The sequence below is a fragment of the Neoarius graeffei genome, chromosome 17, assembly GCF_027579695.1.
Source record: "Neoarius graeffei isolate fNeoGra1 chromosome 17, fNeoGra1.pri, whole genome shotgun sequence".
In the NCBI taxonomy this organism is placed as follows: domain Eukaryota; kingdom Metazoa; phylum Chordata; class Actinopteri; order Siluriformes; family Ariidae; genus Neoarius; species Neoarius graeffei.
In genome coordinates, this window is record NC_083585.1 from 44,211,703 (window position 1) to 44,239,273 (window position 27,571).

General features: G+C 43.5%; 1 protein-coding gene across 5 annotated transcripts in view; it reads right to left on the minus strand.

Annotated features, from left to right (window-relative positions):
- The window catches only part of odr4 (odr-4 GPCR localization factor homolog), a 29,221-nt gene continuing 1,650 nt past the window's right edge, over positions 1-27,571 (minus strand). For 3 of the 5 annotated variants that reach the window (XM_060944287.1, XM_060944286.1, XM_060944288.1), the window contains exons 2-14: positions 27,023-27,122; positions 25,394-25,531; positions 25,063-25,158; positions 24,816-24,922; positions 23,987-24,023; positions 23,769-23,897; positions 19,918-20,013; positions 17,874-17,933; positions 17,676-17,807; positions 12,728-12,806; positions 11,377-11,559; positions 10,463-10,579; positions 1-118 (exon numbers count right to left, since the gene is read on the minus strand). In XM_060944287.1, the coding sequence (XP_060800270.1) occupies positions 48-118; positions 10,463-10,579; positions 11,377-11,559; positions 12,728-12,806; positions 17,676-17,807; positions 17,874-17,933; positions 19,918-20,013; positions 23,769-23,897; positions 23,987-24,023; positions 24,816-24,922; positions 25,063-25,158; positions 25,394-25,531; positions 27,023-27,121 (1,344 nt within the window). In that variant the 5' untranslated portion in view covers position 27,122 and the 3' untranslated portion in view covers positions 1-47. The remainder of the gene's footprint in view (positions 119-10,462; positions 10,580-11,376; positions 11,560-12,727; positions 12,807-17,675; positions 17,808-17,873; positions 17,934-19,917; positions 20,014-23,768; positions 23,898-23,986; positions 24,024-24,815; positions 24,923-25,062; positions 25,159-25,393; positions 25,532-27,022; positions 27,123-27,571) is intronic. The other 2 variants (XM_060944290.1, XM_060944289.1) reach the window with 2 other exon arrangements.

Genomic DNA, 27,571 nt, shown 5'->3' on the forward strand with positions numbered 1-27,571 from the left:
TTATTTTCTATAGTTTATTAATTTTTTTGACAAATGCCATATCACTGTTATTCAGTAAGATAGAGTAGAGACGTCGCTGTGGCCAAGAGGGTGACCGCAGCTGCCACTGCCATGCCTGCTGGGAAGAGAGACAGAGAGACAAAACGAGAATGATGAATGAAGGAATTTTGAATTTGAACACTTTCTTGTCAGTGGAAAAACGCTGGCATTAACAAGGTCCACTGAAAGTAACTTTTATGATTGGGGTCATTTACATACAATTAGAGGAACAGCTGAGTAAAAAGTAAAATTGACAGTTTTCTCTCTTACAGGACTGCTTTAAACAGACAGTTTGGGACTTATTTGAACACCAGGAGCTGGAGACATTCACAGGAACGGTGCTGGACTATATCAAGTTCTACATCGGGAATGTGACGGTGGAAAAAAACATCCGGGTCTTCCCAAACCAGAAACCCTGGATGACCAGCCAGGTCCGCTCACTCCTCAGGGCTCGCAATGCTGCCTTCAGGTCAGGTGATAGAGCTCTGTACAGAGCTGCTCGAGCTGATCTGAAAAGAGGAATAAATAAAGCCAAGGCGGACCACAGGCTGCGCATAGAATCCCACCTGTCCAGCAACAACACACGGGAGGTGTGGCAGGGCATTCAGGACATCACAAACTTCAGAGACTGTGATGCGCCAACAGGAGACTGGAGTGCGCCGCTAGCAGAGGAGCTAAATCGCTTCTTTGCTCGCTTTGAAACATCTCAGCAGCACTCATCTGCTCCTGCCCTGCCCCCACCACCACACAGTTCCTACACCACTCCTTTCACTGTACAGGAGCACGATGTCAGACGGGTGCTCCTGGCAGTGAACCCCAAGAAAGCTGCCGGCCCAGATGGTGTACCTGGTAAGGTGCTCAGAGCGTGCGCCCACCAGCTCGCCCCTACCTTCACCAGGATCTTTAACCTCTCCCTGGCTCAGGCAGTCATCCCGCCCTGCCTAAAATCTGCAACAATAATCCCAGTGCCGAAGAAGTCTCCCGTCACCAGCCTGAATGATTACTGTCCTGTGGCCCTCACCCCGGTAATCATGAAGTGCTTCGAGAGACTAGTTCTTCAGCACATCAAAGACCACCTCCCCCCAGACTTCGACCCCTACCAGTTCACATATCGCACAAACAGATCCACAGAGGACACCATCGCCGTAGCTCTCCACTCTGCGCTAAATCACCTGGAGCAGCAGCAGAGCTACGTCCGCATACTCTTTGTGGATTACAGTTCAGCTTTTAATACAATAATCCCGGACATCCTTATTAGAAAACTGGACACTCTCGGCCTCCCCCCTCTCACATGTGCCTGGTTAAAGGACTTTCTTACTAACCGGCCCCAGACTGTGAGACTTGGCCCCCACTTCTCCTCCACCCGCACGTTGAGCACCGGCTCTCCACAGGGCTGTGTGCTGAGCCCCCTCCTGTACTGCCTCTACACCCATGACTGTAGTTCGACCCACAACAACAACCTCATCGTCAAGTTTGCTGACGACACCACAGTGGTTGGACTCATCTCAAAGGGAGACGAGGCAGCCTACAGAGAGGAGGTCCTGAAGTTGGCAGCCTGGTGTTCAGAAAATAACCTCACTCTAAACATCAAGAAAACCAAAGAGCTCATTGTTGACTTCAGGAACCACAGCACCAACCTAGCCCCCCTCTACATCAACAACGTGTATGTGGAGAGGGTCCACACCTTCCGGTTTCTCAGCGTCCTCATCTCTGCCGACATTTCCTGGTCAGTAAACATCACAGCAATCATTAAGAAGGAAGGCTCAGCAGCGGCTACACTTCCTGAGAGTCCTCAGGAAGTACAACCTAAACTCCAACCTGCTGCTGACCTTCTACCGCTCATCCATCGAGAGCCTGCTGACGTACTGTATTACAGTATGGTACGGCAGCTGCACTGCTGTAGACAGGGAGAGGCTCCAGAGGGTAGTTAAGGCAGCACAGAAGATCATTGGCTGCCCTCTCCCCTCCCTGACGGACATTTACACCTCCCGCTGCCTTAGCAGAGCTAAAAACATTATCAAGGACGGCTCCCACCCTGGCTTTGATCTGTTCGACCTGTTGCCCTCAGGGAGGCGCTACAGGTCCATCAGGACAAAGACACACCGATTCAAAAACAGCTTCTTTCCAAAAGCCATAACCGCCCTGAACTCGGATATGCTCTGACTTTATAGTCTATTTATTTTACTATGTGACTCTCCTCGTGCAATAATTTATAATGTGCAGTACTTTATAAGGGACTCTCTCTGTGCAATACTTTTATAATGTACAATACCTCACTCCATAATGTGAAACACAACACATTCACCTCACCTCACCTCAGGACTGTGCACCTTACACACAACACATACACCTCAGGACTGTGCACCTTACACACAGCACACACACCTCAAGTCTGTGCACCTACCTTACCTTGCAGTACTTCATAAATGTGTAATATTTTATTTTATAATGTGAATCTCTCGTGCAATAATTTATAATGTGACTCTCTCTGTGCAATAATTTATATGTGCAATGAGCAATACCTCACTCCATAATGTGTAACACAACACATACACCTCAGGACTGTGCACCTTATCCCCCTTACACACTCCCCCCCCCTTTTTTTCCCCCTTCCTCTCTCTCTCTCTCTCTCTCACTCTACATGCTGTTTTGCACTGTTATTGGAGATGCTTTAATCTCATTGTACATGTGTATAGTGACAATAAAGGCATTCTCTTCTATTACTCAAAATGTAGTCAGTCATCGGAGACGTGTTTGCTGTCTCTTTAGGTTTGCACTGGAGTTATAAGACTAATGTACTGGGTTTGTACAAGACAGTGCATACTTAGTGTCGGTCCCAAGCCCAGATAGATTTGAAGGCCCAGTGTGAGATTCGCGTAAACTAAACTGGTTTAATAACCTTCTGAAAATAAAGTCTATTATTTTTTTCGCGGCCCGGTTGCCATCAAATCCTGCACTCTGATTGGCTGGCGAGCGGGTCTGTATCCTACGATACGGATCCCAGTTACAGACCCTGGTTATGGACCTCTGGCGACTCGCTCGTTCACAACAACAACAAACATAGTAGCATTTTTTTTCAACATTTATTTTTTTAATAAGATTTATTTATAAGATTATCAAAAATCTTATAAATTTTTGCCAGCATTTCTCAGGAGAATAGCATTAATTTTACAGCATGGATAGCGATAACGACAGTGTTCACAGCAAAAGCGAGTTTTACTACCCTGAGGAAGAAGAAATAAAAGAAACCATTTCAGGAGAAAGCTAAAAACCTCTAACTGTTGCTAACGCCGAGCAAAAACATGGCTGAATCCTGAATGACTCAATTTTGTATAAATAGGGGACTACATAGGCAGCAAAATGTAGTTTTTTTCCTGCCATGGAAGTGCACTTGTATACCGAGGAGGAAGCCATTTGCATTACAGCCGTGAATGAGGATTCAAAATGGCGGCTTGGCTTGCCTCGGCTCGGTTTTCCCTTTCGGGCGCGCTCGTTTTCTGTTAGAATTTGGTAAAGAAAATAATAAATATATTATTTACCAGCTTAAGGTCGGTCTGTATGGTGAAATACCGTGACCTCGGCCGAGAGGGCCTCGGTCAGTACTTTCAAGACCTCGGTCACGGTATTTCACGATACGGACCTCCCAGCTGGTAAATAACATATATTTATTATTAATGTAAATGGCATGGTGGTCTAGTGGCCAGGATTCGGCGCTCTCACCGCCGCGGCCCAAGTCCGATTCCCGGTCAGGGAAAAGTCAAGTCTATTGGGAGGCACGGTGGTGTAAGTGGTTAGTACGGTCGGCTCACAGCAAGAAGGTTCTGGGTTTGAGCCCAGCGGCCAGTGGGGGCCTTTCTGTGTGGAGTTTGCATGTTCTCTCCGTGTCTGCGTGGGTTTCCTCCAGGTGCCCCGGTTTCCCCCAAAGACATGAGGTTAGGTTAATATGGGACAGCCTTGGGCTGAGGTGCCCTTGAGCGAGGCACCTAACTCCCAACTGCTCCCCGGGTGCTGTTAGCATGGCTGCCCCCTGCTCTGGGTATGTGTGTGTACATGTGTGTTCACTGCTTCAGATGGGTTAAATGCAGAGAGGAATTTCACAAGTGTACGTGTGATGAATAAAGTTGTGCTTTCTTTCTTTCTTTGATGGTGCCAAATCAGCTGGATTGAGTATTTTAGAAACTGCTGATCCCCTGTGATTTTCATACACAACAGCTTATAGAGTTTTCACAGATTGGTGCAAAAAACAAAAAACATTCAGTACGTAGCAACTCTGCCAGAAGAGACGCTTTGTTGTAGAGGAGAAGAGACTGGCCAGGGGTGGGTTTCCCAAAAGCCTTTTAACACTAAGAGCATCTTAACTAGGAAAGAGAGTGTTCATTGTGCTGCTCGCTCTACAATTTAACGATGATCTTTGTGTTACGATGCTTTTGGGAAACTCAGCACAGACTGGTTTGAGCTGACAGTCATGTCAACCAAGAATAGGAATCTGAGGCTACAGTGGGTAAAGTCTCAATAGAACTAGACAGTTGAAGACTTGAAAAAGACCAGGTGATGGAACCCCATGAGGTCTTCTGCTGTTGTAGCTCATCCACCTCAAAGTTCAATGTATTGTGCATTCTGAGATGCTTTTCTGCTCACCATGGTTGTAAAGAGTGGTTATTTGAGTTACCATAGCCTTCCTGTCAGCTTGAACAAGTCTGGCCATTCTCCTCTGACCTGCCTCACCAACACACTATTTCCACCCACAAACTGCTGCTTACTGATTATTTTTTTTGTGGCTACTGCCTCATAGAGGCTGTAGCTACTATGTCATCATGTTGTAAGCATGTAAGAATGGGTGTAACAATAGCACACTGCGCATCTGCACACAGGTGTTCCTATTAAAATGACCGGGGAGTATATACAATTCGGTTCACCGTTCGAAATAAATGGAATAGACTAAAGAAATCGCTTTCAGACATGTTTATGCTTATTACTGAGGGAAAGTGTGTTCCTATTTTAAAATATACTCCAGGTTGCCCCCGGCGGCACGGTGGTGTAGTGGTTAGCGCTGTCGCCTCACAGCAAGAAGGTCCTGGGTTCGAGCCCCGGGGCCGGCGAGGGCCTTTCTGTGTGGAGTTTGCATGTTCTCCCCGTGTCCGCGTGGGTTTCCTCCGGGTGTTCCGGTTTCCCCCACAGTCCAAAGACATGCAGGTTAGGTTAACTGGTGACTCTAAATTGAGCGTAGGTGTGAATGTGAGTGTGAATGGTTGTCTGTGTCTATGTGTCAGCCCTGTGATGACCTGGCGACTTGTCCAGGGTGTACCCCGCCTTTCGCCCGTAGTCAGCTGGGATAGGCTCCAGCTTGCTTGCGACCCTGTAGAAGGATAAAGCGGCTAGAGATAATGAGATGAGATGAGATGAGGTTGCCCCCCTTTCCTCGCCTTCTTCAGCCAGTGGTTCCATGTGTGATGTAGACGTGACGCACTTCCAAGTTGTTACGGGAAGTTGTTGAAAAGCGTATTAAGACCACTGAGCTCTAGCACCGGGCCTTTTCCGGGAAATAAAAGTTTAGGTCATGGCGACAGCGTGTGTATGTCAGCCTCGGTTTGGAGGTTTCAGTTTCGAAAATTGTAAGAGGTAAGAGTAGAATGATATAATTGTTGTCTGTGTCTATGCGTCAGCCCTGTGATGACCTGGCGACTTGTCCAGGGTGTACCCCGCCTCCTGTAGGACAGGATAAGCAGCTACAGATGATGGATGGATGGATTCATTTTTGTGGCTACTGCTTCATAGAGTAAATATATATTATATTTACTGTATGGACATGGTATCAGAAAATTGTATTTATAAGCAGCAGCCACATAGGGCACTTTTTTTTTTGCTCCATTCTGTGTAAACTCTACAAACTGTCATAAGTGAAACTCCCAGGACAGCAGACGTTTCTGAAACACTCAAATCAGCTCATCTGGCACCAACAACCACGCCACGCTTAAACTCACTTAGATCACATTTTCCCCATTTAATGTGGACATCAGTGAAGTTCTTATACCTGTATCTACATGATTTTATGCATTCCACTGTATTGTGGCACACAACAGTCTGATGGGATAATTGCATGCATGTCTGAGTGTGCAGGAATTTCTAATAAATTGTTTGGGCATGTGGAATGTCTAAGCAAGTTTGTTGAGTGCTAAACAACTCAATATGACTTGACTGTGTAATGATTTTGCACAAAGACAAACTGGTGGTTGTATGCTTTCCTTATACAGACACCAAATATGCTTTGACTACTTCTGGACAGTAGGCGGCATGGTGGTGTAGTGGTTAGCACTGTCACCTCACAGCAAGAAGGTTCTGGGTTCGAGCCCAACGGCCGATGGGGGCCTTTCTGTGTAGAGTTTGCATGTTCTCCCCGTGTCTGTGTGGGTTTCCTCCACAGTTCAAAGACATGCGGTTAAGTTAACATGGGGTGGCCTTAAGGCCAATTTATGCTGACAACGCAGTCCTCGCAGATGGCGTCACAGATGGCATCTGCGTAGCCCCCCCACCTTCGCAGACGCTCTGCGCGCACCTCCCAAAAATTGTGACCACCGCAGAAGCCTCGCAGACAGCGTCACAGACAAGCGGGCTCTGACTGGTCCACTCTACATCCGCTGTACACGCACTTCCGCTTCCCTACTTTCCCGGTTTGGTTTGTTTTCACAACCGCCATTTTTAAAAACACGAGCAAAGATGGAGCAGCACGAAGAGCGGTTGATCGAGGAAGTGAGGAAGTACGTACATCTATACGACTCCAGTTCTAGTCATTATAAGTAACCGGAGGATAAACACTCCACTAACCACACCCACCAACTACTCCTAGCGATTTCGCAACTTCGCGCCCCCTTGTGTTGTGGCGGTGAATAACATCACGCACGCCTATTACTCCCCGCTCAACGATAAATTACAACTGTCTGCGAAAAGCTATCTGCGAAAGCCTTGTCGCAAGAGCATGCAGAGGCCCTTAGGCTGAGGTGCTCTTGAGCGAGGCACCTAACCCCCAACTGCTGCCCGGGCGCTGTAGCATAGCTGTCCACTGCTCTGGGTATGTGTGTGTGTGTGTGTGTGCTCCTTGCTCACTTGTATGTGTGCATATGTGTGTTCACTGCTTCAGATGGGTTAAATGCAGAGAGGAATTTCACAAGTGTACGTGTGATGTATAAAGTTCTTCTTCTTCTTCTGAAAGCTCATTTATTGTGAAACATGGACTAAACACGTCTATGAAGGTTCTCAGGCATCCAGGTCATCGTAAACCAGAGATGCTAAAGAAGGCAACTGGACTTGCTTGAAAATCCTTGAAGACGTTTCACCTCTCATCCGAAAGGCTTCTTCAGTTCTGTCTGACTAGTGGGGAGTTTCAGGTATTTATCCTCTTGTGGACCAAAAGCAACCCTAAGGAGAGTCGTTGAGGTCACATTGGTTGTTAACCCTCTCAGTCTTTCTCAGGCCAAGTTTACATTAGACCGTATCTGTCTCTTTTTCTTCGCGGATGCACTGTCCGTTTACATTAAAACGCCTGGAAACGCCGGGAAACGGGAATCCGCCAGGGTCCACGTATTCAATCCAAATCGTGTCTGGTCCGGTGCTGTGTAAACATTGAGAATACGCGGATACGCTGTGCTGAGCTCTAGCTGGCGTCGTCATTGGACAACGTCACTGTGACATCCACCTTCCTGATTCGCTGGTGCTGGTCATGTGACGCGACTGCTGAAAAACGGCGCGGACTTCCGCCTTGTATCACCTTTCATTAAAGAGTATAAAAGTATGAAAATACTGCAAATACTGATGCAAATACTGCCCATTGTGTAGTTATGATTGTCTTTAGGCTTGCCATCCTTCCACTTGCAACTGGTAAGTGACGCGCATGCCCGACATGCACTGAGATCACACACACAGCGGCTCAGTCCCAAATCACTGCTCGTGCGCTATACTCGCGCGCTCTGTGAGCTGCACAGGGCCGGAGTGCGCACCCTCCAGAGGGCACTCGCTGTTCAGGGCGGAGTGATTTGGAGCGCAGGATGCCTGCGGAGCCGAGCGTATCCGTGTATTGGCGTTGCTGTGTGCACGCGAATCGTGTATTGGCGTTGCTGTGTGCACACTAATCGTTTTAAAAACGTTAATCTGATGATCCGCTGATACGGTCTAATGTAAACCCCACCTGAGGCTACATCCACACGACAACGGCAACGAGATTTAAAAAAAAAAAAAATCGCGTCCACATGGGCAACGGATCAGTAAAATATCAGGTACATATGGCAACGCAACGCTTGCTGAAAACGATGCAATACACATGCCACACCTCTAGGTGCGCTGTAAGACGGTCCCATCGGAGACACCAGAACAATAGAAGAAGTAAGGACGCATGCGCATAAACTATTATGCGCGAGACTTCATATTAGCCACAAAGTCAGAAAAATCTGTTCGTAAAATTACGTTATAATGACCAAATACAATGAAAAGTATTTTTCCAGTCTCACCTGTGAAAGGTAATCCCATGTGATCTCGTTTGGACGGCAAACCTGTTGGTACAGTTAAACGCAGCACATGAATGAGGCATCTTTATTCTCCGCTTTGACCCATCCAATATGGCGGCGAGGATGACGTATGATTCTACGTGGAAGGCGGCGTCTTTAATGTTCCGGAATAAATTGAATGCTACATGTTGATGGATTAATTTGTTCTTCTACGCCCTTTTTGAGGAATGTATTGTAGGACTTAAACCAACATCTGAAGAGGTGAGATCGCTCCTTTTTTTCCCTATTTTTGCTGGCGGGATTGACTCTGCCGTAAGGGCTATTCTCTCTCTCTCTCTCTCTCTCTCACTGTGAATAAATATTCACAGTGAAAATATTTTGTAAGCACGTTTCATGAACCAAGTTATAGGATTTGTTGACAACTCGCATCGAGTTCGTTACACTTCTACCCGGCGTGAAGCACATGTGGTTGTGACGTCATCGTAAACAAATCCGTTCTACTCATCCAGACGACTTCGCAACGGCGCCGTTGCCAGATTTTTCCACTCTGGAACCCGTTCTCAAAAGATTTCATTTTGGGACACCCAAAACGCCGGTGCCGTGTGGACGCCAGGCCGAAACGATAAACAATTTTATCAGATTCACCTGAATCCGTTGCCGTGTGGACAGGGCCTGAGAGGGTCAATGACCCATGTGACCTCAACGACTCTCCTTAGGGTTGCTTTTGGTCCACTAGAGGATAAATACCTGGAACTCCCCACTAGTCAAGACAGAAGGGTTGTTTTACAATCAGGTTGCGCAAGCTAAAAATCACATTTAACACTTATTATCTTCAATATCAAAAGGCTTGACTAAATAAACTTGGTTGTTTATTGTAGCCCTGTGATAGCTCTATTTACCATGCAAAAAAAAATTTGGTGATAACGTTATTTTTGGTGAATGTATGGCAATATATGTCATATTTAGCAAAATTACTCGTGTCATTTAGAAAAAGTACTTTTTTGACCACAGGTAGCTCCAAAAGGGATGCACTTCAATCATTCTTTATACCATAAAACACATATTTGGTTCCATATCATTGGAAACATAGTTAAGTTTTAATGTTGAATGCCAGTAAGTTTTCAGACTATTTTGATCAAATTAGTATGTAATTGTGTCAAAAAAAAAAGTCCTCTCCGAGACAGCTAATTTTTCAATATAAAATAACATAGCTAAAATGATTATTTTCATCCTAAAATGTGGTCAAGATATTGGGACATAAATATTAGAGACAACTAACACAAAGCTTACAGCCTTATATTTAAAAGCACTATGGAAGTAGTGGATTCTGAATTGTCAAAAAAAAAAGTCCTCTCCGAGAACCACTTCATTTGTTTCTCCCATCTTATAGCAGATTACACAAAACTACCACACACACATGTCAAAAAATAGGGGGCGTCGTGGCTCGGGTGGTTGGGGCGCCGTGCCGTGGATGCGGGCGGCCCAGGTTCGGTTCCGGCCCGGGGTCGTTTCCCGGTCCCTTCCCGTCTCTCTCTCCCGCTCGTTTCCTGTCTCTACACTGTCCTATCCAATAAAGGTGCAAAAAGCCCAAAAAAATATCTTTAAAAAAAAAAAATAATTACCTGAAATCTGTTCTTTAACTTGTCCTTCACTTAAAAACTGGTACAAGAACCAGTTTGAATCAATTTGAATTTTGGACCCCTGTGACACAAACTTTGTACCCTGATTGTAAAACAACCCAGAACTGAAGAAGCCTTTCGGATGAGAGGTGAAACATCTTTAAGGATTTTCAAGCAAGTCCAGTTGCCTTCTTTAGCACCTATGGACTAAATATGTACAGCAGTCAATACTACTACTTCTAAATGTACTTACGCACGTATACAGAACTTACTTTGAAATTGTTTAGAACCTTTTTTTCTGTAACACACCTGCATATTGTATTGTTGCATTCTTTTTTGGCACTGTTTCAGCGTTGGATTGTACAGGCTCATTGTGAGCGGCTTCTTCGTCACATCCATCTGCCACTCCCAAAACAGAGCAACGTACTGAAACACACACACACACCCACATTAACAAAGAAATCCCCAAATGGCCACCCTTTCCACAGTGTAGTGACTTGTTTAATCATAGCCTGGGGCCTTTGAATCAGTATCATTTTGACATTTTCACTCAGTTATTCATAGGAAATCAAATGCTTGCTCAAACTGGTCTATGCAAGAGGAAGCAATGTTCACAGAGCTTTTATAATGCTTTCAAAGAACCTGACACATGCTCAATTAGCAAAACCTTCAAGCATCTCCATTTTTTTAAACATTTAACCTTTTTTTTAACCATTTAACATTTTTTTTTCTTTTTCTCCTTTTTTCTTTTTGGCATTTTATTATTTTAGTTCTACTGCTGTTTAATTCTTATTATTTTCTTTTAATTAATTGTTTTAGATTAAAAATAAAATTATTTTATGTAATTTTATTTCTCTATTGTTTACTGTTTTTGTTTTTGCTTCTGTAAAGCACATTGAACTGCCATTGTGTATGAAATGTGCTATATAAATAAACTTGCCTTGCCTTAACCTGAAGATACAGATTAACTAGTAATGGGGAAAGATAAACTTTTTATCAGTTCGAAACACTGGAATTCTGTTTCTACACCATTGTTCTGTGGAGTTATTGTAAACATATTTCCAAATTTACCCCACTGGTGGAACTAGAGGGCTTGAGTATTGTAGACCAAAATTTCTGTGAAGGTAGCAGAGGCTGTGCCAAATTTCATAAAAAGGGCTTTTTTTTTAATCATCACTGCTTGGCCCCTAATAAGCAAAACACTTCATGTAATATGACGTTACTCTGAGCCTCCATGCTGGCATCCACGTCCCCCTCTGCTAAGTCACAACCGAGCATTTCTTTAAACCTCTCAGCCACATCCGCAGTATTCTCATCTGGGAAAATGTAGTCACACACACTCAGGCCAGAGCTGGATAGGGGGGCAAACACACGCCGTGGGAGATCCTGCTGCCCAGAGGCCAGATCTGCTGAGACAGACATGACATTTGGATTGGGCTTAACTTTGTAAATTCAACACTATATTTGTTTAAATACACGTGCAAGAAGTAAAAAATCTGTTTCTCTAACTTCTAAACACTCTATTCTTATTTTTTCCCTTGAATGACCCTTGTGGAAAGCCACAATTACGAAAGTCGTTGTTTTTCTGCTTTAACCCTTAAACACAAAACATGCAACACAACTGACGAGAGCAAGAATAAGAATTTTACAACACTGCACATATCTATATTTTGTTTTTCAGGGTTCATACAGATTTTATAAAGTGAAATTTAAGTACATTCCACCATTTTCAAGCTAGACAATCAGACCTCAGGGTAATCAGGATTAGTAGTTACAATACTAGGTTTAACACCGACTGAGTTCTAGCTTTCTACACTCTCAGAAAACAAAGTACAGTATTGTACCTTTAGGGGTACAATGGCTCGTCACTGGGGCAGTACCCTCTAAGGTACTTATTTGTACCATTTATACACTGCTTAGGAACATATATGTACCTTTTTGACCCTAAAAAGGTACACATAGTTACCTTGAAGTCCAATAATGAGCCTTAGGGGTTACATTAGTGTAGACTGTACCTTGAGGTACAGAAATGGATTCCTACTGACAGTGTATGGACATCAAACATGACACTATACTTATACTTTATACCCACCTTGTCCAAATATTGAGAGATTTTGTACAGCTCATTTCAGTTGAAGCCATCATTTACAACTTCCAGTCCACTTCCAATGTGTTGTGCCCTAATATATTTTAAACCCATCTCTTTTTATTTCCAAGAAATCTCAGTCAAACTGACAGCCAGGAACAATGGTGTAATCAGAACAATATCAGATACTCATAGGCATCACCTGCTGATATGCTTTAGATTTAGTGCTCAGATTCCAACTGTTAACATTACAGTATTCCACTGAGAGAATTTCTTGGCACTCTACGAGTTAAAACACACAATACCAGACACATGAGAATGATGAAGTCATTCTTACAAATTTTTACAAATTATTATATTGCACCATCTAGTGTCCACTTTCCCATACTTCTAGATCGTTAAACACATTATTGGCTCCATTTATTCTGGAGCTTTAAAAGACTAACTTTCTTTGGCACTTTGATTAGTATCATGCATTATTTTTTCACCCTTTTCGCTCATGAGCAGATCCTCCAGAAGCATCTCCACGCGGCTGAAAACCGTATTCACTACGTCCCTCTTGAGTGCCTGTGAAAGTTGGTGCAAAAAACAAAACCTGTAATAATAAACTTATTAAGGAACTTAAACTAAAAAAAACCGAGGGCATTCATTTATTGGAAAAATCACAGATTGATGATGCATACATACAAAAGTCAATTACAGTGGTGCTTGAAAGTTTGTGAACCCTTTAGAATTTTCTATATTTCTGCATAAATATGACCTAAAACATCACCAGATTTTCACACAAATCCTAAAAGTAGATAAAGAGAACCCAGTTAAACTAATGAGACAAAAATATTATACTTGGTCATTTATTTATTGAGGAAAATGATCCAATATTACATATCTGTGAGTGGCAAAAGTATGTGAACCTTTGCTTTCAGTATCTGGTGTGACCTCCTTGTGCAGCAATAACTGCAACTAAACGTTTCCGGTAACTGTTGATCAGTCCTGCACACCGGCTTGGAGGAATTTTAGCTCATTCCTCTGTACAGAACAGCTTCAACTCTGGGATGTTGGTGGGTTTCCTCACATGAACGGCTCGCTTCAGGTCTTTCCACAACATTTCGGCTGGATTAAGGTCAGGACTTTGACTTGGCCATTCCAAAACATTCACTTTATTCTTCTTTAACCATTCTTTGGTAGAACGACTTGTGTGCTTAGGGTCGTTGGCTTGCTGCATGACCCACCTTCTCTTGAGATTCAGTTCATGGACAGATGTCCTGACATTTTCCTTTAGAATTCGCTGGTATAATTCAGAATTCATTGTTCCATCAATGATGGCAAGCCGTCCTGGCCCAGATGCAGCAAAACAGGCCCAAACCATGATACTACCACCACCATGTTTCACAGATGGGATAAGGTTCTTATGCTGGAATGCAGTGTTTTCCTTTCTCCAAACATAACGCTTCTCGTTTAAACCAGAAAGTTCTAGTTTGGTCTCATCCATCCACAAAACATTTTTCCAAGAGCCTTCTGGCTTATCCACATTTTCTTTAGCAAAGTGCAGACGAGCAGCAATGTTCTTTTTGGAGAGCAGTGGCTTTCTCCTTGCAACCCTGCCATGCACACCATTGTTGTTCAGTGTTCTCCTGATGGTGGACTCATGAACATTAACATTAGCCAATGTGAGAGAGGCCTTCAGTTGCTTAGAAGTTACCCTGGGGTCCTTTGTGACCTCGCCGACTATTACACGCCTTGCTCTTGGAGTGATCTTTGTTGGTCGACCACTCCTGGGGAGGGTAACAATGGTCTTGAATTTCCTCCATTTGTACACAATCTGTCTGACTGTGGATTGGTGGAGTCCAAACTCTTTAGAGATGGTTCTGTAACCTTTTCCAGCCTGATGAGCATCAACAACGCTTTTTCTGAGGTCCTCAGAAATCTCCTTTGTTCGTGCCATGATACACTTCCACAAACATGTGTTGTGAAGATCAGACTTTGATAGATCCCTGTTCTTTAAATAAAACAGGGTGCCCACTCACACCTGATTGTCATCCCATTGATTGAAAACACCTGACTCTAATTTCACCTTCAAATTAACTGCTAATCCTAGAGGTTCACATACTTTAGCCACTCACAGACATGTAATATTGGATCATTTTCCTCAATAAATAAATGACCAAGTATAATATTTTTGTCTCATTTGTTTAAAGGTCCCATGGCATGAAATTTTCACTTTCTAAGTTTTTTTGTTAAAATGAGTTCCTCTGACCTTCTTAAGTCACCCCAGTGGCTAGAAATTTCATAATGTGTAAACCAAACTATGCCCAATATTTGAGAATGGCGTGTCAAAACGGCGCGTTGAGAAGCTCTTCCCTTGCCAAAGTCAGCAAGGGAGATGATCCCCACGCCCCCCCTCTGGATTCCCACCCACTGTATGGATTGCCCGCCCAGTTGTAGTGAGGAGACCATAGAGGACACAACAACATGGCATCACCTAAGTGAGCGAAACATGGAAATTGCACTGTACATGGATGTGACAACACAGAAAGGAGTCTGTTTTTACTGCCGACGGGAGAGCCCCTGAAGACGCAGTGGCTTAATTTTATTTACTTCAATAATACGCCGTCGAGTCTACCTAAGACGGTGTATGTTTGTCGGAAGCATTTTGCTGAGGAATGTTTCCACAACTTGGGACAGTACAGGGCAGGTTTTGCACATCAACTGTCACTGAAGCCTGGGTCCGTACCAAGCATCCCTGCCGCATCAGCCACAAACACCGAACAAGTAAGTGTATAACTGTTAAGTCGTTTTGCCGTGTTTTAAAATCGGTGCCACGTTAGCCTTGCAATGGCTACATTAGCTGTGCAGCTAACCGCTTCCTGCAGTTAGCCAGGTACTCTGCGCTACAAAACCAAAAAGCATGCAGCATGCTCTGTTATAATAGCCAATCAAAACAGTTTTTACAAAGACACCCGCATTCTTTTTTTTAAGTCACTCGTTCATTTTATTTGTTTGTTTGTTCAGTAAAAACCCAAACATTTGTTGAATTTATTTTATTTCCTCGCGTCGCACCTTAATGACGTCAGCGCGCGGTATTTTTCCCTTCGCGGTTTGTTCCTTCTCTCTCGCCATAGTAAGACACCCACATCCGCTTGTTCTGACCCACTGGAGGTAGCGTCACAGTGCTGTTAGCCAATCAGAGGTAACACGTTTACATGTCATGAATATTAATGATAAGACCCGCCCCCACCCTCTACCCTTCCCCGCCTCCTGCTTCTCATTAGCAAAACGACGCACTCGGAAAAGCGCTGAAATGGGGCTTTCTCCCAGGAGGCTATATCTATGTGCCGAGGGTTCATTTCGAGAAAGGCTGTGGATATAACATCCGGAAACCTCCACGAGCCCATTTAAAGCATCAACAAACCACCATGCCATGGGACCTTTAACTGGGTTCTCTTTTGCCGCTTTTCCACTACAAACGCGGCTGAGCCGTGCCGTGCTGAGTCGAGCTGAGTCGAGCTGAGCGGGGCTGTTGGAGTTGCATTTCGACTACAACTGCGCTGAACCGTGCTGGCTGGAAGTGGGTGGACACATTGGGTGGAGTTAGCGAAAGTGGGTGGACGTCACGTGATGTCGTTAAGCAGCGCAAACAGTGACATCAGTGACAGTGGCGGAACAAGTCAGAGCCGGGCCGGGGGCGGGGCAAATGACCGGGCCCTTTATTAAAGCTTATCATAACATCATTTTAGGCTACAAAATGTCCGCAACTGCGGTGTTTACCAATTTCAACACTACCGGGTGCAACTATGTTATTTAGTACATCAAATCCTTCAAACGAACATGTAACTCAGAAACAAAAAACATTAGGATACTGTACATGGCTCATAATAAAACATCAATAGCCTATACTGCGCACATTATTTGAAGGGCATACGAATGAGCGCTCAGAGGTTGCAACGGTGACAGGAAGAGTCAGAAATAAAAGGAGGGCGGTGCAAACCTCACTGAATGCACTGTGTTTACCAATTTCAACACTACGGGGTGCAACTATGTTATTTTGTACATTAAGTCCTTCAAACGAACATGTAACTCAGAAACAAAAAAACAGGTGACATACTGTACATGGCTCATAATAAAACATCAATAGCCTACTGCGCGCATTATTTGAAGGGCATACGGCGAGCCTTGTGCTCCGCGAACTCGTCCACGATGCTCTGTAAGTCACTGATTCAGTGATCTTTTAAGCGGTAGTCTCACGACCCGAATAGTAAACAATAAACATGGAGGACATGGAGTCGTTAGTGTTGCTGGTCTTGGTGCTGTGGCTTGTTGTCACCGACAACGCCAACAGATACTGGCAAGAGCGTATAGATGAGGCGAGGCGCATAAGGCTTCAGAAATTCTCGTAATTCGTAATTATTATTCTTCCGGGTTTGCGGTGTTTACAGATCCCAGCGTGCTCGCGGGGCGTGTGTGGGCATGTGAGGACACTCCTCCTCACCAATCAGTGCACAGGGGAGTGTCTGCTCACGCCCCCAACCTCACTCGGCACGGCTTGGCTCGCTTCAGCCCCACTCCAAAACGGTGCGAGTTTTAGGGGCTAAGCAGGGCTGAAACGAGCTGAGTCGTGCTGGTTTTTGGTAGTCGAAACGCGAGCCATGTCGGGCTGAAGTGAGCTGAAGCGAGCTGAAGTGAGCTGAAAAAGGGTAGTGGAAAAGGGCCATTTATCTACTTTTAGGACTTGTGTGAAAATCTGATGATGTTTTCGGTCATCTTTATGCAGAAATATAGAAAATTCTAAAGGGTTCACAAACTTTCCAGCACCACTATATACTGTATTTAACCGTATTTAATGTTTAACAAATAGAATATAATTTAAATGGTTGAAATAGAATGATAAGCAAAAATATTTTTTGGATATACTGTGATATAAAATTATTTGGTTAGAGAATGCACTACTATATTTTATATACAGTATTAATTGTGCCTCCTCTCTTTCTTACCTTATAAAATTATGCCAGCTGAAATTATAAATTAAATCAGTATTAGTGGCTACACAACTGCACAGCTACTCTATGTTCAGTTCTTCTCAGCCATGCCATATCATCCATTCAGTATTGTTCTAGTTAGCATGCACTGTCCTGTAGATTTTATTGTCCAACGTATTTATTGTATTTTTTGGATATATTGTCCTGTCGATTTATTGTATCATTTGCACTCGTCTCAGACTGTTGTGGATTTGCATGTTATGCATTTCTGTTTATTGCTCTACTATACTGTAGGTCACACCATAGTCCTGAAGCACTACAGCACTTTGTTCCAATGTATACAAGGTATATGGAGAAATGACAAAACCCACATGACTTTTTGGTCAGGGACTAAGCTTAACGTGGCTGAATAACTTAAAAAACAAAACCAAACACTGAATGAAACACACATGGTTGTGCTCACCTGTGCGGCGTGTTTGGTTTTAGGTTTGTTGGTGTGAATGTAAGCTCTGCAGTGAACTGCTCCTCTCACACACACCGAGCCGCTGCACTCCTGCACCACAGCGCTGGACATCTGGTCTGCATCCGTGTCCTCCTGATTCACACATTTTATTAAACTGAGCAGCATCTCACACGGTTCATTTATTAAAGTTATACTCACTGCTGAGACGAGGATCTGTGCTCGAATTGCCTGCTGTTGGCTCGCCTTCGTGCTCTTTTTCTGCATCAGACAATGAACAGAGATGATATTTTAAGAACTAGCAGCAAAAATCAAAATGACAGATTTCTACTTTTACCCCATATGTAGTCGATTGGCCAGAACACATTTAGTGTCAGAGGTCTGCACGAGAGATTTGCTACATAACAAATAGGAAGTTTAATCTGAATCAGTGTCTTCCTGAACACATAGTGTAGTGTCACTCCATGTAAGCATCAGACTCCGGTAGAACTAACAGCAGTAATGTGCAAGTAATTTAGAATGTGTGAAAATGGGCAGGCCTGCAATACACACTAACTTTAGCATTTTATGAAATAATTAACATAATTGTTGGCTATAAATGTTACTTACATGTGAACTAACTGGTAGATATAGGCTTCTGTTACATAGTGTTAAACTGGTAGCTAAAAAGATTGCGCTCTAAACATGCCTTGACTAATTTTTGGCTAAACTGCCACTTTGATGGGGGAAAAAGCCTGGTATCATCAAAAGTAGCCTTAAGGAACTAAAAAACAAAAAACAAGAGTGCTCTGAGAGCACAATATCCCCCGCTGGCAACTCTGCCATAACTCTGGTAAAATGCGACTGAATTGAACGAAATTGCATTAGCGTATTACCGACATATAACAAAGAATCCTGCCAAGTTTCGTGAAATTCCTCCAAAAATTGTGAGAGGAGTTGATTTCAGAAGGTGAGTACCCTTCCCGGGATGGACGGACGGATGGACATCGCCATGACATAATCCCCCTTCGGGCCTTTCAGCCAGTGGGGGATAAAAATTGTGAGGGAAGTTGATTTCAGAAAGCAAGCAAGCCTTGATGAAATTGCCAAAGTACAAGTTTGTTAATAATCAAGGGCATAACTCTGGGAAAATTTGCCCAAATTAAACAAAATTTCGATATGCTTATAACTGTCATATAACAAAGCCTTTTGCCAAGTTTGGTGAAATTCCTCCACAAATTGTGAGAGGAGTTGATTTCAGAAGAACATACACCCTCATGGCGGCACGGTGGTGTAGTGGTTAGCGCTGTTGCCTCACAGCAAGAAGGTCCGGGTTCGAGCCCTGTGGCCGGCGAGGGCCTTTCTGTGCGGAGTTTGCATGTTCTCCCCGTGTCCGCGTGGGTTTCCTCCGGGTGCTCCGGTTTCCCCCACAGTCCAAAGACATGCAGGTTAGGTTAACTGGTGACTCTAAATTGACCGTAGGTGTGAATGTGAGTGTGAATGGTTGTCTGTGTCTATGTGTCAGCCCTGTGATGACCTGGAGACTTGTCCAGGGTGTACCCCGCCTTTCGCCCGTAGTCAGCTGGGATAGGCTCCAGCTTGCCTGCGACCCTGTAGAACAGGATAAAGCGGCTAGAGATAATGAGATGAGATGAGATGAGATGAGATGAGATGAGATGAGATGAGATACACCCTCATGAAATTGTCAAAGTAAAAGTTATTTAATCAAGGGTCAAAACTCTGGGAAATTTTTTACAAACGAACTCAAATTGCAAGATGTGTATTACTGTCATATAACAAGGAAGCACTACTTCATGAAATTGTGAAAGTACAAGGTTGTAATCAAGGGCCACAACTCTGGTAAAATGGGACCGAATTGAACAAAATTACAATCTGCGTACTACTGACATATAACAAAGCCTCTTGCCAAGTTTGGTGAAATTCCTCCAAAAATTGTGAGAGGAGTTGATTTCAGAAGGAAAACACACTCTTATGAAACTGTCAAAGTATAATTTTGTTAATCAAGGACTGTAACTCTGCTAAAACGTAACCCAATTTAACGAAATTACAATATGCGTACTACCGACGCATAAAGAATTCTGCCAAGTTTCATGAAATTCCTCCAAAAACTGTGAGAGGAGTTGATTTCAGAAGGTGAGTACCCTTCCTAGGACGGACGGACGGACATCGTCACAACATAATCCTCCTTCGGGCCTTTCAGCCAGCGGGGGATAAAAAAACAACAACAACAACAAAAACACCTCACCAGCCCTGAAAGGAGCTCAGAGTCATCTGTTACAGCTTTGCCATTTATGAGACAAAGAGCAGCATCAATCTGTTTAGCCCACATCCTCAGTCCATCCTGTAACACACCACACAAGAATTAATCTCATTTAGTAATTTAGCCATCAACCAGCTGCAGGTTAACATATAACTAAAAGATAAATAACACACAACCAATCGTTTGTTTCTTAAAGTCTCAGAGAACATAAATCTGCGATCACATTCTGATTAATTACATTCACCTTGGGAGCCACACTGTTAGAAATAGGGATACAATAGGAGTCCATTTCTGTCCCCCAAGGTACAGTCTACACTAATATACCCCCTAGGGCTCATTATTAGACCTCAAGGTAACTATGTGTACCTTTTTAGGGCCAAAAAGGTACATATATGGTCCCAATCAGTATATAAAGGGTACAAATAAGTACCTTCGAGGGTACTGCCCCAGTGACAAGTCGTTGTACCCTTAAAGGTACAATAATGTACTTTATTTTCTAAGAGTGCATAATATACAATACAGTGGCTATGTGCTACAGGAAAAAGTGGCTCAGGTCTTTTTCACCATATCATACATGGATACAGTTAGGTCCATAAATATTTGGACAGAGGCAACATTTTTCTAATTTTGGTTCTGTACATTACCACAATGAATTTTGAACAAAACAATTCAGATGCAGCTGAAGTTCAGACTTTCAGCTTTAATTCAGTGGGTTGAACAAAATGATTGCATAAAAATGTGAGGAACTAAAGCATTTTTTAAACACAATTCCTTCATTTCAGGGGCTCAAAAGTAATTGGACAAATTAAATAATTGTAAATAAAATGTTCATTTCTAATACTTGGTTGAAAACCCTTTGTTGGCAATGACTGCCTGAAGTCTTGAACTCATGGACATCACCAGACGCTGTGTTTCCTCCTTTTTAATGCTTTGCCAGGCCTTTACTGCAGCGGTTTTCAGTTGCTGTTTGTTTGTGGGCCTTTCTGTCTGAAGTTTAGTCTTTAACAAGTGAAATGCATGCTCAATTGGGTTGAGATCAGGTGACTGACTTGGCCATTCAAGAATATCCCACTTCTTTGCTTTAATAAACTCCTGGGTTGCTTTGGCTTTATGTTTTGGGTCATTGTCCATCTGTATTATGAAACGCCGACCAATCAGTTTGGCTGGATTTGAGCACACAGTTTGTCTCTGAATACCTCAGAATTCATCCGGCTGCTTCTGTCCTATGTCACATCATCAATAAACACTAGTGACCCAGTGCCACTGGCAGCCATGCATGCCCAAGCCATCACACTGCCTCCGCCGTGTTTTACAGATGATGTGGTATGCTTTGCATCATGAGCTGTACCACGCCTTCGCCATACTTTTTTCTTTCCATCATTCTGGTAGAGGTTGATCTTGGTTTCATCTGTCCAAAGAATGTTCTTCCAGAACTGTGCTGGCTTTTTTAGATGTTTTTTTAGAAAAGTCCAATCTAGCCTTTTTATTCTTGAGGCTTATGAGTGGCTTGCACCGTGCAGTGAACCCTCTGTATTTACTTTCATGCAGTCTTCTCTTTATGGTAGATTTGGATATTGATATGCCTACCTCCTGGAGAGTGTTGTTCACTTGGTTGGCTGTTGTGAAGGGGTTTCTCTTCACCATGGAAATTATTCTGCGATTATCCACTACTGTTGTCTTCTGTGAGTGTCCAGGTCTTTTTGCATTGATGAGTTCACCAGTGCTTTCTTTCTTTCTTTCTTTCTTTCTTTCTTTCTTTCTTTCTTTCTTTCTTTCTTTCTTTCTCAGGATGTACCAAACTGTAGATTTTGCCACTCCTAATATTGTAGCAATTTCTTGGATGCTTTTTTTCTGTTTTCGCAGCTTAAGGATGGCTTGTTTCACCTGCATGGAGAGCTCCTTTGACCGCATGTTTTCTTCACAGCAAAATCTTCCAAATGCAAGCACCACACCTCAAATCAACTCCAGGCCTTTTATCTGCTTAATTGAGAATGACATAACAAAGGAATTTCCCACACCTGCCCATGAAATAGCCTTTGAGTCAATTGTCCAATTACTTTTGGTCCCTTTAAAAACAGGGTGGCACATGTTAAGGAGCTGAAACTCTTAAACCCTTCATCCAATTTTAATGTGGATACCCTCAAATGAAAGCTGAAAGTCTGGACTTTATGTCCATGCCCATTATATAACTATAACTTGAATGTGTTTCAGTAAACAGGTAAAAAAACAAAATTTGTGTCAGTGTCCAAATATATATGGACCTAACTGTATTTGTTCAGGATGGTATGAATTCAGGAGTGGACAAATGATTAAACTATGAGCTAGTCCACTGGACAAGTGAAAACTCCAGTGTGCTGCCCAGTTCCATCTTTTGCTTGCGTAGATATCCAATTGCCCTGGGTACAAAAAGTAGTAGCTAACATTATATAACTTTAAAACTATAATATAGCTTGATGAAATAGTTATTGTAAACGAGATTTTTGCTCCCAATGGAACTTCCTGGTCAAATAAATAACTTTTAAAAAAACTTTGCTCGGTGCAGTCAGTGTTTCCACATACCTGTGTGCTCCTGATGTGGAAAAGAGCATCTGCTGTGTGTGTATGCTAATTAATCTGCCTAGTATAAATTGTTCTACCAACAGCCAGTGTGTTCGCTGGTGTGTATTCAGAAGGAGCAGCAAGCACTATAGCTGCAGCATCGAACTGCACTGCACTATCATGCAGCACCAAACATTCAAACCAAATGAAACTTCTTACTTTTCTATCATGAAACTACACTCACCTGCCACTTTAATAGGAACCTGTTCTTGGTTCTAAGGTCCCTGTTCTTGGCTGCAGGAGTGGAACGCAATGTGTTCTTCTGCTGTTGCATGCTGAGATGCTTTTCTGCTCACTTTTCTGGTTGTAAAGAGTGATGAGTTGCTATATCCTTCCTGGCAGCTCGAACCAATCTGGTCATTTTCCTCTGATCTCTCTTATCAACGAGATGTTTCCACCCACAGAACTGTCGCTCACTCAATGTTTTTTGTTTTTCGCACCATTCTGTGTAAACTCTAGAGACTGTTGTGTGTGAAAACCCCAGGAGATCAGCAGTTTCTGAAATACTCAAACCAACACCCATGCCACAGTGAAAGTCACACTTTGAGATCACAATTTTTCCCATTCTGATGTTTGAAGTGAACATTACGGTAACTGAAGCTCTTAATTTGTATCTGTACGATTTTATTCATTGTGCTGCTGTCAAGGGACTGGCTGATTAGAGAACTGCATAAAACAGCAGGCGTGTGGATGTTCCTAATAAATAAAGTGGCTGCTGAGTGTATTAAAAAAAAAAAAACACCTGATAGCCCAGACACAAATTTGCTTGCCGTGGGTGCCCAGGCCACTGATTTTGTCCCCTACTGACATTGAATCTAACAATTTCCGTTGTGATTTGACTGACTTCCAGATGTGGTACTGACATGCAGTTCAAAGACATGCGGTTAGGTTAACATGGGGCGGCCTTGGGCTGAAGTGCCCTCGAGCAAGGCACCTAACCCCCAATTGCTCCCTGGACGCTGTAGCATAGCTGCTCACTGCTCTGGGTATGTGTGTGTGCTCATTGCTCACGTGTGTATTCACCGCTTTAGATAGGTTCAATGCAGAGGAGGAATTTCACTGTGCTCAAGTGTATGTGTGATTAATAAAGTTGTTCTGAAACCTGATATCTTGCCGTGTGACCTTCACCTGAACGTTCAGACTGGAATTTAAGCAACTTTTAATTCAATTCAATTTCATGATTTTATTACAGCTGAAGTTATTCGTTTGAGCTGGAGTGTTTTTGAACCGCACTTCACCTTTATGGACTTGTCAACATTTTCTGATGTGACAGGGATCTGCAAGTCGAGCCGTACATTACAGGTGATCAGAGGCCACAAGGATGAGATGCCACTCTGATACCTCCAATCTGCAGGCTTCGCTGAACACTGAAGAAAAGTCAGATGTACTGCACATGAATGACAGTGTAGTAAAAATCACAGCAATATGTCTTTATAAGCAGACTAGAGTGGCATACCTTTGGATCTTTAACATCAAATGTTTTGCAGACGGCTCTATTGGCAGAAAATTAAGGAAGATTTACAACATTATGTTCATAGAGCACACTGAGGCTACGTTTACATTAGACCGTATCTGTCTCGTTTTCTTCGCGGATGCACTGTCCGTTTACATTAAAACGCCTGGAAACGCCGGGAAACGGGAATCCGCCAGCGTCCACGTATTCAATCCAGATTGTGTCAGCTCCGGTGCTGTGTAAACATTCAGAATACGCGGATACGCTGTGCTGAGCTCTAGCTGGCGTCTCATTGGACAACGTCACTGTGACATCCACCTTCCTGATTCGCTGGCGTTGGTCATGTGACGCGACTGCTGAAAAACGGCGCGGACTTCCGCCTTGTATCACCTTTCATTAAAGAGTATAAAAGTATGAAAATACTGCAAATACTGATGCTAATACTGCCCATTGTGTAGTTATGATTGTCTTTAGGCTTGCCATCCTTCCACTTGCAAGTGGTAAGTGATATGCGCTGGGATCACACACACAGCGGCTCAGTCCCGAATCACTGCTTGTTCACTTCACTCGCGTGCTCTGTGAGCTGCGCAAGGCCGGAGTGCGCACCCTCCAGAGGGCACTCGCTGTTCAGGACGGAGTGATTTGGAGCGCAGGATGCCTGCGGAGCCGAGCGTATCCGTGTATTGGTATTGCTGTGTGCACACTAATCATTTTAAAAACGTTAATCTGATGATCCGCTGATACGGTCTAATGTAAACATGGGCTGAGTCACGCTGTGTTCTAAAACCATCTCAGACTCACAGTGTTTGTTCTCCCACATGAGAAAGGATACTTCCTTGTTTTGGAACAGATGTGCAGGGTGATGCGGTCAGTCACATCATCCTCTGATGGCTCCCACAGCCTGCTTTTGGATATGGATTTATCCACAGCAAAGACAAGCTAAAGAAACACATGTACTCTTGAAGAGCGCTACAGTAGTAATGCAGCACAAGAAACTTTGCATGATCATATCTGCATTTTGATGAATTTTGGTGTAATGTTATTGGAAGTAGTTCCTCTTCTTTTCAGTGAACAATCACCTTTTTCAGTGTGTTCTGGGCTTCTTTTGACACCTCTGGTGGGGCGACGAGAAACAAACCGAGAACGCTCATACCTCCAGGGAGCATCCGGGAAACCTAAAAGTTGTAGAGTACACAGCTATAAACATTGACGATGTATATTAAGTCATCCAAGTCATTTTGAAATCTTATACATATGGTGTACTGTGTATGTGAATCCATTTTGAATCATTGTGTATTTTCCTGAGAAAGATTTTCAGATCAGACCACAAACCCATTCTCTTTGACTTACTGTTACTATGTGTACACATACACACAATGGCAGTAGTTTTAGCCTGCACATGTTCCCCACCTGTCTGGCATGCTCGGCAACCCACTCCACATCAATGCTGTCCAGTGAGCTTGGCGCTGTCTGGCTCTCTGTGGCTCCCTCAGTGTTTCTGTGAGGCGTCAGCACAGCCAGAACCACAAAGTCCCTCTGTGCTGAACACTAAATGGAAATGGAGAGTAATACTAAGAGTAGAAGTTATGGCACACGTATACGTTACTGGGAACCCTGGAGCTACTACTGTATATGGCCAAAAGCTTGTGAACACCTGACCATAACACCCATATTTAAGCCGTCCCCAAACTGTTGCCACAAAGTTGGAAGCATCTCAATTGTATCATCATCATCATTCGGCCTCAAGAGGTCGGGACACCCGCAACCACCTTGTACCACACTTTTCGGTTGTTCATTGCACTCCCCAAGTCCGACCTTTGTATCCCTGAGTCCCTCGCGATGACGTCGAGGAAGGTCATTCTCCTTGAGTGGACGCAGCCGCTCGGTTTCCAGAGCAGAATTGACTGGCAAATTGGAGGCGTCGCTTTGTGAGTGTCTGGGAAACAGGTGAAATGTTTCCGTAGATGCGCTCACGTGTGAAGTGCTCTGACCAGTGAATGTTTTGGACACGTTGAAGCAAGTTGGTATATGCTCTGTTTAGCCGTTGTTGTTGACACATGGTTAGCGTCCATGTCTCAGATCCGCAGAGGAGGACTGGCTCGATCAACGTGTGAAACAAGCTGAGTTTCTGGTCGTTAGCCAGGCTGGAGTTCTATACGTGGTTAAGCTTATTACAAGCTACCCACGCTAGTGCCTTACAGGTCTTCATGTCCCTTTCCAAGTCCACGATATAAGACCCAGGGTATCTGAAGTCTTCGACTTGCTTGATGGTTGCGCCTGCCAGCAATTGTAGGTGACAGTTCATGGTTGTAGAGATGTACTCAGTTTTACTCTCGTTACAGTGTAGCCCCACTAGTTTTGCCGCCTTTTCAAGGGACTGTAGAAGGGATTCTGCATTCTCAACAAGATCTGACAACAAGGTGAGATCATCTGCAAAGTCAAGATCCATGAGATACTATGCAGGGTGCCTCCGACTACGCCTAGGATGGATTTGTAGGCCCTTGTCGTTGATAGTATCTACTGAGGGGCGAAGAATATAGTCCAGCACAATGATGAAAAGAAATGGCACCAGGGTATCACCCTAAAGGATTCCTGCATCAATATCAATTGTATAGGATGTCTTTGTGTGCTGTAGCATTAAGATTTCCTTTCACTGGAACTAAGAGGCTCCAACCTATTATAGTATGACAATCCTCCTGGGCAAAAAGCAAGGTCTACGTACATAGCCATAGTTTGCCAAGATTGGTGTAAAAGTAGGGGAAACCAGAGCACCAAGAGGAAACCCACACAGACGTGGGGAGAACATACAAACTCAACACAGAAAGGCTCCCGTCAGCCGTGGGGTTCGTACCCAGAACCTTCTTGCTTTGAAACGACAGTGCTAACCACTACACGACCGTGCTACCCAATGTGACAATGTCAGTACTGGATCAAAATTATGTATCAGTCCATAAATAGACTCCTGATATTGAATCAGAAATGAAAAGAAGGAATTGGTGCATTATCATATAGCTGTAAATGTGACTTTAATATCCTCACCTGGCCAATGAAAAGTCCAATCTCACATGACCCAGCAGCTACTGACAGGTTGGTCAGGTACTTCTCCACACACTCCTCAACAATGTAGCCTCTGCCCATCCTACAGACCATCATAACAAATCAGTATACACTAATATGGACATGATAGGCTACCTAATGTGAGACAATCTCACCAAGTGTGCTGTATTTTACATGTACAACCTACAGTGGTGCTTGAAAGTTTGTGAACCCTTTAGAATGTTCTATATGTCTACATAAATATGACCTAAAACAACATCAGATTTTCACACAAGTCCTAAAAGTAGATAAAGAGAACCCAGTTAAACAATGAAACAAAAATATTATACAGTACTTGGTCATTTATTTATTGAGGAAAATGATCCAATATTACATATCTGTGAGTGGCAAAAGTATGTGAACCTCTAGGATTAGCAGTTAATTTGAAGGTGAAATTACAGTCAGGTGTTTTCAATCAATGGGATGACAATCAGGTGTGAGTGGGCACCCTGTTTTATTTAAAGAACAGGGATCTATCAAAGTCTGATCTTC